This window comes from Motacilla alba, chromosome 2 (genome assembly GCF_015832195.1).
Source record: "Motacilla alba alba isolate MOTALB_02 chromosome 2, Motacilla_alba_V1.0_pri, whole genome shotgun sequence".
Classification (NCBI taxonomy): domain Eukaryota; kingdom Metazoa; phylum Chordata; class Aves; order Passeriformes; family Motacillidae; genus Motacilla; species Motacilla alba.
Genome location: NC_052017.1, coordinates 42,018,180 through 42,034,590, shown reverse-complemented (window position 1 = coordinate 42,034,590; position 16,411 = coordinate 42,018,180). Strand labels below are relative to the sequence as shown.

General features: G+C 50.8%; 1 protein-coding gene across 1 annotated transcript; it reads left to right on the top strand.

The window, feature by feature from the left end:
- Positions 1-8,366: 8,366 nt before the first annotated feature.
- On the top strand, positions 8,367-16,188 carry GASK1A (golgi associated kinase 1A). The gene is made up of 4 exons (XM_038130109.1): positions 8,367-8,941; positions 12,390-12,512; positions 12,783-12,886; positions 13,462-16,188. The coding sequence occupies exons 1-4, from the start codon at positions 8,435-8,437 to the stop codon at positions 13,670-13,672; spliced, it is 945 nt and encodes a 314-aa protein (XP_037986037.1). The 5' UTR covers positions 8,367-8,434; the 3' UTR covers positions 13,673-16,188.
- Positions 16,189-16,411: the final 223 nt, after the last annotated feature.

Sequence of the window (16,411 nt, the reverse complement as noted above, 5' to 3'; positions counted from 1 at the left end):
CAAGCACTTTTCTTCTTCTTTTTTTAAATTTTCTATAACTGTAATGGCTTAACAGGAGGAAAATAGGGTTGCCTTTCTGCAGCTGAGGCCGGAGCTGGTATGAACAATTCTGTTTTGAAGAAAGCCCACAGGGCTGAAAGGCTCCGCTGTCCTCCTCCTTCTCCCTCCCCTTTGGAATCCCACGAATGCACTTTCCTGCTCTCCAGGAAGGGAAAAACCTGACAGTCAGCTCAGGGAAACCCAACTGTCTGACTTGGGCAACCTCCACTGAAACTCCAACAAGGGAATCCAGTGCTACTCCTTGCCAACACCCCAAAGAGGGTTTTGTGAGCCCCCACTGGGCACCAAGCAAGCATTCCTGTTCCCTGGTGCTGGTCCACCAGTTAGAAAAGAAAACTGAAAATAAGTAGATCCAAATCCCTCCTCCCCAAAATATAGAAAAAACATGACCCCTGATAAAATAAATAAAACAGAACCAAATGCCAAAATATGTGAGAGTTTTAGCAGCATTCCAGGCAGTCACAAGCAGGATTGGCAAACTTATCAAGAGGAGGAGGAAATAAAATGTGATTTTGTTGTAATGTATTCCTCCCCATATTAAATACAGCCCAGAACACATTGCAAGAGGGACATGGCTTTCCAGCACCTCTGCTCTTTGCCTCTGTTATGTGCAGAAGAGCTGCAGCAGCACAGCCCCTCTGGGGATGCCAAACCTGTGCTGGTGAGCAGCACAGAGGTGCAGCAAGAGAAGCTACTGGGATGAGGGGAGTTGTGAGGAAGGGGGTCCATGGCTCCCAGATTCCAGTTCTTACTGTCCCTGGGTTTGGACATGCCAAAGGAATCAGCTCCTAAGTATGGTCTGTGGCTGGAACCTGCTGAGGAGCAGGACTGTCAGCTCCAGAATGCCACAGGAACAAAGCACATTCCTCTTCCCCAGAAGAAACTCGGGGTCGGAGGCAGTTTGTGTGTGGGACTTGAAGGGAAGGAGTCCAGCCCACGGGCCACAGGCTGCTGCCCTCCTCCAAAGCATCCCCTGTACAACCCCTGAGAAACAAAGGCAAGACTGTTCAAAATGAGCGGGGCATGAGGCGCAGATGTTGCACAAAGGCAAGCCACATCTGTTTCACCGGGGAAGGGGCCCCCTACTTGCTGGTTCAGCAGGCAGATGGGAAAGCTGCTATGAAAACTTACAGAGCTGAGTGCAGCAGGCTGGCCGGGAAACTGGGACGAGGGGAGGGGGAAAAGGGAAACCTGGCAGGAGCCTGCACGGCAGTGGTGGAGGGAGGGAGCAACAGCCTCCCAAAACTGCTGCTTTCCCTCCTTGACGTCCCTGCCAGGAATTTCTAGGTTGAGCTGCTCTCGTGTAAGTGTGAGGGTTAGGGCAGTGAGCAGAGGGAGAGGAGGAAAGATGAGGAGGACCTCCCTTGTCCCCTGAGGATAGTAGGACAGTCGTGCATTCAGGGCTGCCGAGGTTCTCACTGTCCCCTGTGAACATGGGATGCTGTTTTGGGTCCTCAGTGATCTGGATGATTTGGGTGCAGGTTGATATCACTTTTAGTGGTAAAAGTAAGGGAGAAGTTTGCACATGCAAATGACAGCAGACCTGTGCATCTCAGTGATGTGTTCTGAAAGACTTCCATCAATCTCCTAGGAGATGTGTCTCCAAGAAGTAGAGGATCCACCTAAGTGCAAGAGTCTGCAAAGCCCTGACTCTGAACTTAAATAGGAGAAAGATAAGGAATCTGAAAGCTTTTAGTTTGCCTACTTTAAGCAGAAGAAGTGTGGCATCCCGGAGACTGTTTATTTTTGTGATGCTTTGTGTTGACTTCTGGGATTAAACCAGAGTGGTCCTGAGCTGCACTGTACATAGCACCAGGATGACAAACTCCCTGTCCATCCCACACAGAGCTGAGTACTACCTGTCTGCAAGCTGAGATTTGCACAATGGGAATGAGGAGAATTATGAATCTTCCCTTTTGCTCAGTGAAAATCACATGATTTTGGGGTTAAGGACAATGTCATCACAGGACGAGCAAGTCCCTGCTGCTACCCTGCAGAGCTTTAGTCCATGCAGGCACAGGACAGGGTGTGTGTCCCCTCTGGGTCCCCCCAAGCAGCAGCCCTGACCTTGAGTGCATCAGCTGCACCCCATGGTGTGGTGTCCTCCAGCCAGGAGCTGGCCATGTTTCTGTCAAGGTGTGTCCTCTGTCTCCTGCTTCAAGTCTCCCTTCTTCAGAGGTACTGAGCAGGACATTTGGGATGCTGGGAATTTTGCCACTCTTGTAAGCTACTCCTGGAGAGGGCAAGGAGTTTACAAGCCTGTGTTTCTGCTGTACTTCTTTGGTGCATAACTCAACTGGGAGCAGACAGTGCAATGGGAATATCACTGTTAAACAGAGCAGTTTGCAGCTACGGCTGAAGATTTTGCTCACAATGGTCCTTTGGATGGTGGATGTGTGAGAAGGGGCTGTGCTTAGCCTGTAGCTGTGCAGAGAAGAACCTCCAGGGCAAGGAGCCTCCCAAAAACTGGAAATAGTCGCTCTGGGTGGGAGATTTACAGCAAGAAACAGGACATTTCATCCCTGGGAAGCAAAAAGCCCAAGGGGCTGATGCAGGGCCTGGAGCCAAGGACACGCCAGGTTATTACTAGAGAGAGGCTGTGGAGCTTGAAGGTTTCCAGGTTTTTGGAATTTGCTGCCCCAAGGCCGTAGAGATAACTGGGAGGAACTGTGAAGCCAACATTATTTGAGAAGCTAAAGGTGGTGTGTTGGCACCATCCTTTTGAAGTCAGTGCTCAGACTGAACGGTGCCAACGCTGTTTGATCCATTTATGCTGCAGCCAGAGTGCTGCCCTCTGCTAGTGCAAAGCACGCTCATCTTGCACTTAGGCTTTAAATGATCCCAAAAACTTTGCAGGCTGTCCAAAATTTAGCAAAGTACAGCATGTTTTAAGGTTTCCTCCCAGGCAATTTAACATGGTCATTTTCTGGTTTGGTTTGGACATGTTGGTGGGGAGGTTTGTGTGTCAGCTCTGAGGACTTTGCTGACCCTGCAGGGAAGGACCCAGCACCATGTGGTGATGTGTCACATTTCCATATCCCCAGCTTCAGTTCACCCAATGTTTGCTGTGACTCTGTTTCATAGGCTTTATGGGAGCCTTTCCCACCTTCTCAGTGCCTGGCTTGAGTTTTCCAAGCCACTTGTGTGGAATTTGGGCTGGAGGAGTATCTTGAGCAGATGGGCAAGGCTTACCTGCCACATCCTTGTCCTGGAGCCAGGCAGCATGGTCTTCAGGGTGTCTGCAGAGTGTCGAAATGTAGTGGGGTCATGGTTCTCCCCTCTGGAAGGACATTTTTGAGGGAAAAAACCTTCATCTCTGGAGTGAAAAAACCCAGACACAAAGCTGGTGTGGGTCTGCTAGGAATTGCAGCGACTTTGATGGATCATGAGGCCAGAGGAAGGGCTGTCTTATTCTTCGTGCCCCATGGCCATGTGGGTGCAGGCGAGTGTTGGTGGAGCTGTCCCCGTGTGCTAGGGGAGCACAGCAGACCTGTCCTCCTGGGGAGCCACTCTGAGCCAGAGCTACCCTTGGGACTGGCAATCATCATTTAATAGCTGTCTTTAAATTCCCACTCTGCCAGCCATCTATCTTCCCTGAGCAGGATAATATAGGAAGGCATTTATGCACATGAATGATGGGCGACGGGCGCTGCCAAGCATTTCCTTCTGCTCAGATTTGCCTGGAGTCACTCTGGGGATGCAGGGGTTTTGTCTCCTTCCATGTCCTCAGCATGCTTATAGGTCTCCAGCCCACATGCCACGCCCTTAACAAACCAAGAAATCCTCCTGCACAATGTGAGAAAGAAGAGGCTGATCCAATCCCAGATCTGATTGACATGCCCGCTCTCCCATTGCACCGGGAGCTGCTGCGAGCACCATGTGTGGGTGCAAGGCTCTGGAGACATTCCCAGAGGTGGGGGGCAGGCAGAGGAGGTTTCCCACTTGTTTTTCAAGCAGTCTTTGTTAAAACTGGTCACGGCAGGCTGCACCTCCTGCTGCCCAGGCAGCTTTGCGGTTCATTGGGCGGGCAGCAAGCACGGAGCTGGGATGGTGAGCACAGCCCTGTGTGCTGCACCCCCCGTGCAGGGTGCGCCCCACTCAGTGTGCGCCCAGGTAAATGCACGGGCCTGCCTTTAACCTGCTCATCGGCAGGTCGCCTTTGGCAAAGACCTCTGAGCTTGGGAGTCTAGGGCAGGCAGGTGGCCAAGAGTGACATGGCCATGCCTGAGCCATCCTGGCTCCTTTGGGCACCTCTCTGGGACAGTGGGATTTACTGCTGAAGGCATCTTGCAGTGCCAGTGCAGGGGCAGGAGGATTCTTTTGAATGCCAGAGGAGAGCAGGAATGAATCTCGTTTTCAACAGCCACGTATTTCCGTGTCGTCTTTCTAGTCTCAGGGCTTTCTTACATTCTTGGATAATGAAGTTTGGGGTTTGTTTTTCTTTTCTTTCAAGCTCGACAAAGCCAATTTGATGCACTTTGAAAAGAAATTGAAAACAGGCTTCTCTGCTTCAAATTCTGCCAAGGTTCAAGTGTCCTGGGAATACAATGTCAAGGATAACCCTTCCCCGCCTCATCCCCAACTAGACTTAGAAAGTTTTATCTCCTAGCATCAAAGCTGCACAGCTCTCCACTGTGCCTTCAGAGCCTGGGCTGTGCTGTATGTCCCTCTGATGAGTGAGAATATATATTATTTACTTATTGGCATCCTGGAACAAGTAGTACCCCTCTTAAGCCTTTTTATGGATTTTGCCTGCTGGGAAAAGGACCTAATTTCTGGCAAAGACATGCTGTACTGTCAGTATGTCAGCCTGGCAAAGCAGAGCTGTACGTATGGTTTGCATTTTGGGCTGAATCAAAGCCACAGCTTAAACTGCAGCATTTTTTTACAGCATGGGCTCAGAGAAAGACTCTTTGGAAAAGTATTTACCCAGGGCTTGTAAATACAGTATTATTTCTGCAATGCTTTATCACCCAGGTTATTAATAAATTTGCAGTATCAACCACCAGAAATAACACAGAGACTGTACTTGCACCTTTTTTTGTTTCTTTTTGTTGTTGATGTGGCAGGGAAACCCTGAACGGCCCTGAATGGGGAAGGGAGCCTGTGCTGGCCCTTGTCCAACTTCACAGCCCAGGGTTTCAAGTTCAGGCTGGGAGAGCAGTGGGGCTCTAACTTGTGGTGCCCAAACCCAAGCTCACTGACAAGGAAGACAAAGTGGGTTTGGACAATAATAACTTCTTAACCACTTGGACTGTAAACTGACTTGACATTAAAAACCCAGCAATCGTTGCCATCCATTTGGCATACTCTGTTGTCTGGCTGTGGGTTAAAAAGGATTTTTCCTGCAGTGCTTTGAAGGTTCTCCATGTGGCTCCCAAATTCATTCCTCCCCCAGGATACTGGAAGTTTTGGCAGACAGGCTTTTTAGATACCCAGAGATGGCATAAGCAACCAGAGGGTTATTGTCAGCTGGATAACAAAAACAATCCCCCTGAAAATCCTCCCTGCTGAAGAAAAGGGTTACGGGGGTTTTGGTGAGAGTGGGATGGGCTGTGTTTCTCCAGAAGGGTGGGACAGGGGAGGTGCTGGGAAAACATGCCCAAGAAAGCACAGATTGGGAAGGGATTTGGCTCGATGCAGATGGGAATACTGAGATTTACAGTTAGCCCCATCCTTTGGGATTGATTCCATAGATATCACTGCTGTTAATTCAGCATACTTTGAGGCCAGAGGAACAGACTGTGAGGCACTTACTGTGATGATTAGAAAGGAGTGTGGGTATCAGGATGCCAGGATCAGCCCTTTATATGCCACAGAGTTATTGTACTATGGTTAAACTAGGATTTAGACATTGCACCTCCCCTCAACTCTTGCTTGGGAGGCCAGACATGGATTGCAGATGTTTGGGAAAGAATGTGTGTCTGCACTCTGTAGAATTTGCTTGAAATCCGGGACATGAAGGTTTTGAGTAGCTGAGCTTGGGTGTTGCCTGTGTCCCTTAGTGTTGGTTCCACAGCAAATCATTATTCCGTCCAAGTGGGAGAGAGCTGGCATCACAACCAGCCTCTTGACAGAAGTCTTGCTGCCCCTCAGGGTGCTTGGGGTGCTCACGCTCATCCCCTCCCCAGAGAGGCACCTAAGACAATGATTTAGCCACGTAGTTTGGTGCCTCGGTCAGTTAATGCCAAGCCTTGAATAACCCTGCTGGTGATCTAGGACAGGACATCCCTCTCTAGACAGTCTCACCCTGCACTTGGTCCTTTCCACTCTGGGAAGAGATAAAGCAGATGTTCCCTGGCAGGTCCCAAAGATCTGTACCAGGCAGCCCCTGGTTCCTGGCAGAGGCTGGTGTAAACCCTGTCTGAAAAAGAGCATTCAGCCCAGCAGATATATTTTGCTGCACTACATTGTGTTTCTAGGAGAGAAGCAATTAAGTGAGAGCTATAAAGCTGAATCACTCCAAGTGCACCATCAATAGCTCTTATAAACTGCATTAAATCTGCTCAGTCCTTGGAGGGGAGGCATGGAAGGAACATCCCTATGTTTGAGGCCAGCGACTCGGTGGCTCCTCTTACCCACCTCAGCTGATGCAGTGTCTTTGCAAGGGATGTGGCTCCTCACCAGGGGGCTGTCTGAAGCCGTGTCCCCAAGCTGAGGCCATGAAACCTGATGGATTTTAGGATAGTGCTGTGTCAGCTCATAAGCTCATGCACTGGAGTTGCCTGGGGCAGCTGCTCATGGGGCAGGAGTTGTGCTGGTGGTGGCTGCCTGTGGTCAGTGGGAGCTTGTGGTCCTAAAAGCCCCACAGCTGGAAATGCTTTTGCTTGCCCAGCTGCTTTCTGGAAGTAATTCTGGCTGCTGGCTCTCACCTCCCCAGCTTTTTAGCTCTTTTTTTTTCAAGCTTTTCCTCTTATAAGCAGTCTCTTATCCCTTCTTTGGCAATATATTGTCCTGCTGTGTCTGCCATGGATATCCTTGTGCTTCCAAAATAAATAATTGGAAAAAAATGTATCCACTTGACCATCGCCTTGACTTCCAATGTGGGTTTGAGCTGCTTGGAAATGTCTGTTGAAAGCAGAGAAATGGTGCCAAGGTGCTTTTTGTGGCTCCTGCCTCCTGGAGTGTGTGAGGCTGCCCAAATCTGAGTGAATGAGGCATGGGTGCAGCATGGTCCAGGGACTGGATTGGCTTGGAGAATGTCTGCCATCTGCCAGAGATGGGGCCTCCACAGCTTATCTGAGCAACCTGTTCCAATGCCTCAACACTCTCACAGTTAACATTTTTTTCCTAATATCTAATCTAAACCTCTCTTTCAGTTTAAAGTCCTTTTCCCTTGTCCCATGACTCCACATCCTTGTAAAAAGTTCCTCTTGAGCTCTCTTGTGGGTCCCTTTAGGCACAGGAAAGTGCTGTAAGTTCTCCCCAGAGCATTCTCCACTCCAGTCTGAATAGAGAGGTGTTCCAGCCCTCCAGGAGTTTGCACCCTTTTGTTTAAAACTGAGCCAGTCACAGGTCCTGACTGGCACTTGGAGCTGCCTTGCTTTTGCTGGATACAGCAATGGGCAGCGCTCCAGAGGCCTTGTCTCAGCACACATTGAGATATCCAAGTTATGGGTTCAGTGTGCAACCAGAATAGGAACCAGTGAAGGTGCCCAGAGTAAGGTCTGAAAAATAAAACCTCTTGGGAGCGGTAAAGTGTTCACATCTGGAATTTGCTCTGGTTTGGGTTTGTTTTATTTTTTTTCCATTTCTTGGGTCTTTAAAGCGAAATATTTGACCATGAAAAATTCATTGCCCATAAGGTCATGCTGTACCTCCGTTGCAGATATGGCAACCTCTGGGTGGGGAGTGAGCCCTTGCTCTGATTGCCTTCTGAAGGGACTGCAGCTAATTTCTGGCACAAACCATGGCACCAGCCATAACCCTGCTGCCACAGTGGAATACCTCTTGCAGGGATCACACGAGCACAGGGGCTGCTTCCCTAAAGCAAGCCCTACCGAGGGCTTTGCCTGCAGCGACACTCCAGCATCATTCCACCTTTCTGTCCCCGCAGGCCCAGCGACCCTGGCGAAGGACGGGGATGAAGCCCCCAGCCCCAGCAGCTGTCGGGGTGCTGCTGGCCCTGGCCCTGCTGGCTCTCATCCACCTGCCCCCACCACCGGACCACTCCCTGCTCCCACTGCCTGCCTCGTCCCCCCCAGGGCCCCCGAGGGAGGTGGCAGCCCCCGTGTCTGGAGGACAAGCCCACAGAAGAAGGCTCCCCATGCCCCGCCCTCACCTGCAGCAGGAGCAGGCCCCTGGCCGGGGCAGGAGGCGGCGGGGGCTGGAGAGGGACGCTCCCCCTTGGCTCTCTGCTGACGACCTCCAGAAGATGTGGCTGCTCTCCAGTGGGCAGGTGGTCTCCAAAAGCCGCGTCCCTGCCCACGGGCAAATCATGCGAGTGAGGCTGCGTGCCGTGGGGGACGCCAAGGGAGATTCCAAGGAGGATGTCTTGCTAGCCAGCCCAGAAGGAGACTGCCAGGATGGGCGCTGTGGGCTCATCAAGCGCCCCGGGGACCTGTACGAGGTGCTGGCCTTCCACCTGGACAGGGTGCTGGGGCTGAACCGCAGCCTGCCCGCCGTGGCCCGGCGCTTCACCAGCCGCCTCCTGCCCTACAGCTACACCGACGGCGCCCTGCGGCCCATCATCTGGTGGGCTCCTGACCTCCAGCACCTGGAGGATGCCAACAATGACCAGAACTCCTGTGCCCTGGGATGGCTGCAGTACCAGGAGATGCTGCAGCCCCACAGACCGATGCTGGTGGCCAGGGACACTCCCTGCTCCAGCATCCCACACAGCGAGTGGAGCCGCCTGGCCCTCTTTGACTTTCTTCTCCAGGTAGGGCTGTGGTGACTGAGGCCACCTGTGCCATCAGCTGTGGCACCCAGGTTCCCCTGCACCTGCACCTGTATTGTCTGACCGTGGTCTCCTGCTCTGTGGGGTCACATCACCTGTGGTTTCTTGGGATGTATTTACACTCTTCGTCTGATGGGGAGCAGCAGAACTTTGTGCAGAAGCACTTTGGCCTGAGTATGGTCCAAATTTGGGACTTGCAGGGGGAAACACAGGCAGGTTGTGGTGAGTCTGTCCTCGTGTGGGCAAGCTTTCTGCTGTTCATTTTGTGCTCGCAGAGGCTTGGGACATCCCTAGAGACATCCCTAGGGCATCCCTAGGGATAGGCAGCATGTCTTGCACCAGCCCCATCACGTCCAAACTCAGGGATGTGCTGCTGGCACTGGAAATAAGGAGCCATGCCTTGGACAGCACTGCCTTCCTCCTCCTTGGCTTAATAACGCTTAATCTTCTGTCTGGAAAATCAGACCCTGCCACTATGAGGGATTACAACAGTATCCCAGAGAGTTATCCGGTCTTGGAGGGCAGCTGTGAGGAGGCAAAAGTGATTTCTGTGGAGAAAAAGAAAGCCTCTTTAGGCACCTGGGGGCTGGTTATCAGACAAGAGAAAACTGCCTGAAAGGACAAGTATTAATACAACTAAAAAGGGGAAGAAAGAAAAAACCCAAACTACTAAAATATGTTTTCCTTATTCTTTCTCTTTTTTTCACAACTGTGGCTGGCAAAGGTGGAGCTGTTCTGGCAGGCTTGAAAATATTTCAGCTGAAACAACCAGAGAAATGAGAAGACTAACCATTCCTTTCCCTTCCCCAGGCCAAAATACCACTAAGTGCAGTGGAAAGGCTGAGACTGCAGGAGAAAGTATCTAGTTCTAAGGAGAGTTCCTCCTCAAGGGCTGAAGCAGTGCAATGATAAATTCAAGGGCAATCCACAGGTTCTCCTCAATAATTCTAATGGAATCCTCCCATGCAGAACAAGTCACACAAAGGTAAAGAAGATGTTATGGAAGTGGAGTAGCATCTTTCAGAAATGGCTTTAGCATCTCCCACCCTTGCTGGGGAAGGAGAAGTTGGTGAGATTTGAGCCCTGTTGTACATTGGCATTGAAATCTTGGTAGTTTTCTTCAATTTCTCTTAAAATTTGGCTTCTTCTATGTTAATTTCTCTTGGTATTTGCCATAAGGGAACCCCCCTCAAAGTGCAAAGTTTTAGTGAGGGCAAAATGCCAAGCCTGGTAGAAAAGGGGCAGGTGCTGATGGCTTTGTCCTGCACTTAAAGATGGCCAAAACCGAATCAACTCTGCAGCCACGTCCCTGCCCTGGGGTACCCTCTTCCCAGCCAGGGGGAGAGCAGGAAAAATTTCCCTAGGGGAAGCCATCCCAGGCTGAATTATAACTGGAAAAACCTATCAGATGCAAGGGGATACCCCAGGATGGGCATAAGAGGGCCTGAAGGTGAACTTCTGGTAGTGTTTGAGCTTGGATGGGAGAAGGTGTGGCTCATGTATTTGTGTTCTAGCAATAAGACCAAAATTCCCATAAATTAGAGCTGTTTAGGCTCTGGAAAGAAGAAATTAATACAAAAAAATCAAGGGAGGGCCAGGGGAGGGAGGGCTTGTCAGCGTGTCAGAGCACCCTCAGCATCTCCACAGCCATCTGGTCCCTCTCCTGGGGCTCCACTTGGACACCAGATCTGGCTCCACCTCGCACCTCTACGCGTTCAGCACCAATCCACCTTGGTTTCACAGGTGCTCGTGGGCGGGTGAGGGGAGCGCTGAGCCTATTTAATGTCTCTGAAAGTTCTCTCAGGTTGTCTTCACCTTCTGTGCAGCCTGCAAAGCAACATAGCAGGTGAGAGCAACTGGCGTGCTGAGCTCTCCAGTAGGCAGACCGAGGAGATGCGTGGAGGAAATGTGATATTTCTTCTGTTTCCATGTGTTTTGTGACAAGAGGCTCGAGCACTTTTTCACTGGAGTGTCTCCCAGTGGAGGAATACTGACCTGAGTTCTTCATTAAACCTCAGAAAACAGAGAGGTTTACGAGGCTCCAGTGTGGGACTAATCCTTCTTCTCAAAGGGTTATGAATGGAATGGCCGTGGAGATCACAATTTGTGTTTCCCTGCGGCATCTTCTCCAGTGCTTGGTCAGCGTTTGGGTTCGGACTGAACTCTGTGTCAAAGCACAGCCTGTAATTGGTAACTTGTGCTAATTACCAGGGCGAAGGGAATAGGCAGCCTCTCTGGGTCCCTTGGCTTCTGTCTCGTTGTCACCTGTAGACCCCTTCTGGATCACCTGAGACCTGCTCCCAGTGGCTCCAGGAGCCTCTGCACCCCGAGCCCTGCCTCCTGGGCTGGCACCAGCAATGCTGAGCAAATCAGCGAGTCGGACATTTTCATGCTGCAACCAGAAAATATATTTATTTTGTACTTTATACATATTTTTATATATTTCATATATGTTTAAAGGAACATATATATACATGGGGTTTTTTCTGTAAAAAGGCCTTGAGACTGGGAGGAGGTGAGGCAGCTCCCCTACATGGTCATGTCAACACACGGACATGGGGAGGTCTGTTGACAGCCAAGGTCCTGTCTGCCCCACAAATCACTCCGGAGGGTGTACCAGCTGCTTCTGACAAAGCTGAGGAAACTCCATAAATACTGAGGCCAGGTCTGGCAGAGATTTATGTTTTTTAAAAGCCCTTCATTCCTCCAAGGGTGTGGTTGAAACACTGTAAGTTGTCAAGCAGCTCCAGGGTTTCTGCAGGGAACTGGGATGGGAAGCAGGAGGTTTGACAGCCTGGACAACTTGGAACCTTAGCAGCACCTGCAAATGATTAAACACAAATGTAGCTGAAACAAGTCATGGTGGCCCAACTTAAATGTCAGGCATGCTCTGCATATTCACAGACTGCTTTTTCCCTTGCCGATACTTTTCCATTCATCTTTCCATTGAGAGCTGCTCAGGTTACCATAGGGATGGAAGAAAGGTTGCATATGTGACAGGAACCAGATGAAACCGTCATACAGAGCGCCAGGACTTGGAAAAATAAATTATTTTTGAGGTTACAGATTCTAGGTTTCCTTGGGTGCTTTGCTGTTTTTTTTTGTTCATTCATCATCATGTACGTCTTCATTTCAGCTGGAAGCACAACCCCTTCAGTCTGTGCAGATACAGAATGCAGAGGTACCACGTGTCTGAACTCCATCAGAAAAGCCTGTCACCATCACGTTTGTCATCACCTTCTTCATGCCAAAGTGGTTTTGCCTGTGTGCTTCCATTCCTCTCACTCACCAGCGTGTGCAGCTTTTCCATTGCACGTCTCCTGAGGATCCCTAGAAAAGTTTTATTTTCCTCTGTACAGGAACAGTTCACAACAGGACCTCCCCATCCCAGGCGCATGTCCCTGTTAAGGTCCCCAAATGTCTCCTGCAGGTTCATGACCGCCTGGACCGCTACTGCTGCGGGTTTCAGCCTGATCCCTCTGAGTCCTGCGTGGAGGAGATGCTCCACGAGAAGTGCCGGAATCCAGCAGAGCTGGTCCTGGTCCACATCCTGGTATGTCTCCCTGCTGTCCAAGGGCTGCTCTGGGGCTAACGTGGAGGTGCCTGGGAGGCACTTGCAGGGCTGAGTTGGTAGCAAAGGGAATGTAGGTCCCGTGGTGATGATGGGTTCCTGCTGGGACGTATGCCCAGGCATGGAGGGACATAGACAATGGTATCTGCATTCCCTCACATACTCTCAGGCTTTCTCACTGCCTTAAAAGCAGCCTAAACCCCCACACTGGTGACTCTGCACTGAGTGAACTTCTTGCCATCCTGGTGGCAGGTGCGGAGGAGCGCGCCGTCCCGCCTGGTGTTCATCGACAACGCGGGCAGGCCACAGCACCCTGAGGAGAAGCTCAACTTCAGGCTCCTGCAAGGCATAGACAGGTAGGAATGTGCACGTGCTGAGCAAGGGCTGAGCTGGCACATAGGGGATGTCCAGCAACCCTGTGTTTGCTCACCTTCTTTGCTGCTTTTGGCCTCCCTGATGGGGCATCCGTCTGAGTGGGGATGGATGTTCTGGATGTCCCCAGAACAGGGTGAGTGGCTAGGCTCTCAAAAACATCCCGTGTGCCCCTGCCCTGAAACTAACTCTTTATTCTGCTCTGGGTGGCTGATGGCAGGCTCCAAAGCCTATTTCCCCTCTTTAATTGGCAGCTGCACAAAAATAATGAATAATCAGGTATTTCAGCATTTCTTGCGCCATTGCCCATGAGGCATTTTGGCATGCTAGAGGCCTCTTGATTTGGAATTTGTTTGGGTCTGTGTCTGATGGAGCTATCCTGCATGCTCACCATGGGTAGAGTTTTAAGCAGAGGGCTCTTCGTCCTGCGTTCCTCTGGGTAGACGAGCATTTCCTCTTGAAGCATCGTTGCTCGAGTGCCCCGCTGCTCCCTCCCTCTCTGCTCAGCCTTCCCTGGATAACCCCTTCTCTCCCTGTCTCTTCTTCTCCTCCACTGCAGCTTCCCAGCGGCGGCGGTGGCCACGCTGCGGTCGGGCAGATTGCAGAGCCTGCTGCTGCAGTCCCTGCGCCTGGACCGGGAGCTCTGGGAGAGCCAGGGGGGTGCCGAGGGGCTGAGAGCCCTGCTCCGGACCATTGACAGGCGGGCACAAATCCTGCTCCACCACATCCAAGAGCACAACCTGACGGTGTTTGAGGACTCGCCACGTTGAAGCGCCCTCCGGCTGGCTCACGGTGCCTGCCCTGCACATCCCAGCAGCCGTGGATGTACCTCATGCCCTCGGTGTGGGCGTTATGAGGCTCCGTGCTGGTGCTTGGCTCTCCACAAGGTGTTTCCCCTCACCCTGTAGGATGACCTGGAGAGGCAGATGGAACCACAGGGAGTAGGAAAGATGGGGAGGAGATGTCTCCTAAGACAACCCACGACTGCTTGGGAAAGGTAGCGGCCATCAAGTTATGGTCTCAGCATGGATTTTCAAAGGGAGGGCACATCCGTGAGGTTTTTTTGGGTGTCTTTGCTCACACACACAGAAACACACAAACAGCAACTATGAAAACTGGAGTCTTGGACAGTTGAACAGCTGACAGGGACCCTGGAAAGAGTTAAAGAAGCTGCGGAGGAAATCACTGGCAGCCTTTCCATGGCTTTTTGATGATGCCTTCACTATTTCCATAACATCCTGGACAGAGAGGCAGGGGGAAAGCAGAGGGGAACTTTCTAAGTGGATTAAACAAAGACAAGACACTAGAGCTGAGCTCTGCCTTTCCCCCTGCGGAAGAGGTGACGTGTGCCTGGGAAACTGTGAGCCACTGCCTGGAGCTGAGACTAGGCAGTATCTTGAAGCTCAGCAGCACTGGGCAGCAGCTGCCCTCCCACAGCCCATGGTACCATCCCCAGTGAGAGCCACGTGCTGTGTGCCGTGTGCCATGGTCCATGCACGTGCCCTGGTGGGCCTGGGCTGCTGCCAATGCTCTCAGTGTCAGATTTGAAGATTTAAATCTCTTGTTCGCTCTTTGCCTTCACTGTCAGGGGATTAAAGGCAAAACTACACCACTTCTGAAAAGCGCTCCTGGCTGTTCTCCTGGGCATGACTGCATGTAACTCTTCCCCAGGCTTGCAGAAATATGTTTTAACAAAAATGCCAAGCTATTTTAGCAGAAGGCAGTTGAGTGCAAAATGCTTTCTGAGCATGCTGGCACCTCCGGCAGAGCCCATCCTGTTCCTGTCACCCCTCAGGCTCTTTCCCAGCAGCCCATTCTGATGAAGCACAGCAGCATCCCAGCTAGGCAGGTCCTCAAGTGTCAGGGCTGAGAGATAATTCAAAATCAAAATGAACAGGAGGAAAAGAGATGCAGGGATGGGCTCCATCATTCCCCGCAGTGTGTTTCCCAGCTGAGGCATGCAGTCAGTGTTTGCCTGGAGCAGTCAGTTTATGGTTTGACACCAGAAGGCTTTTTAAAGGCCTCCATTTCTCCACTGTTACGGGCACAGCATCCATTGCTTCAGGCACTCCAATTCACTTGTACCTTTGGAAAGTCTCAATGAGACTGGCATGGGTACCCAGCTGCACCACGGTGCTGCTGCCCCATTGCAATAGCTTTGGAAAACACAGCTACCCATGCAGTGGGAGAGGAAAAGCTGGGTGTGGATACCTTCCCTGCTCCATCCTTCTCAGCACAGTGTCAGTTTGAGGGGATGCTTTAACATCCATGCTGATGAGCACAGGCAATTACCTTTTTTCCTCTTTTCCCTCTTGCTGAAGAGAGGGTGAAGAGAGACGTGGGTGACATGAATCAACAAGCAAGCACAAGTGCTCTCAGGAAGCATCAGCCCTCAGCATCACAGGCACAGCAGCATCCAAAGTGCCATCAGCTTGTTCCTGGAGTCCTGCCCTCCAATTAGGCAGGGAGGGCCTTTCCCCCAGCACTCTCTCCACCCCATGAATTATCACCCTATTTGCTGTGCCATGAGATGGATGATGGTCATGGAAACCCTGCTAAAGCCTGAATCATGAGGATTTATTACTGGGAGGTGAGCTTAGCTTGTGAGCTTGAAAGAGAACAAAATAACTCATCCTGGGTCCTATGAAAAGCCATACCCAGGCATGGCTGTGTAGGAGTAAAGGATACTAAATGTAACAAAATTAACTTCAAAAAATATGCTGGGAAAACCCATGAGGTAACAAGAGCATTAGTTAGGATGTACAGCATCAGTCAGAGTCTTGCTTTATCTCATTGAAGTGAGAAAGTTCATCAAAGGAGAGCTTTTCATCCCATGGAAGCCAAGTTCTCAGTGAGAATCAAGAGACAGGTGGGGCTCTGCGCAGTGGCCAAAGCTGTGGACATTGCTGAGCTGGACCAGCAGCTTATGCCTTGCCTCTGGTTGCATCGGCTCTACCTTAACATTGCACAAGGTAGTGGGGTTTTTTTTGCATTTCTTTAGTTGTAATGTGAGTCTGCTGGCTAAACACATGTGGAAACATCTGTAAGCAGTTATACATGTGAATAAAATTCCCTCGTGATTTCACAGAGAGCCATGTATGGATAAATGAGAGAAGCAAAAGCCAAGATCTTGCTGAGACAAATCATTAATCTTCTTTAATTAGTCCATTTTTTCCATGGGCTTGCCTGTGTAACCAGCACAGGCTCTGAACTGCAGTCATGGCTGTTCAGAGGGATCCTGTGGCCTGCTTGTGTCAGCCTTTACCCTGTCGTGTTGGGTTCGGTTTGCTCCAGCTATCAGCATGTCGCATTTCCTGTGACAAACTTACTGTTGTGGTTGTAACTAATTTATAGTTGGAAATATTCCTGTGGGGCCACGCTTGACAAACCAGATTTCATCTGAGCAGGGATGCTGTTTTACCAAATTTTACTGCACATCATCACAGATTGTGTTGGGGTGTGGCCGCAAAAAAGGTGGTCCCAGCTGGCTGCAGGATGGCTTTGTCTTT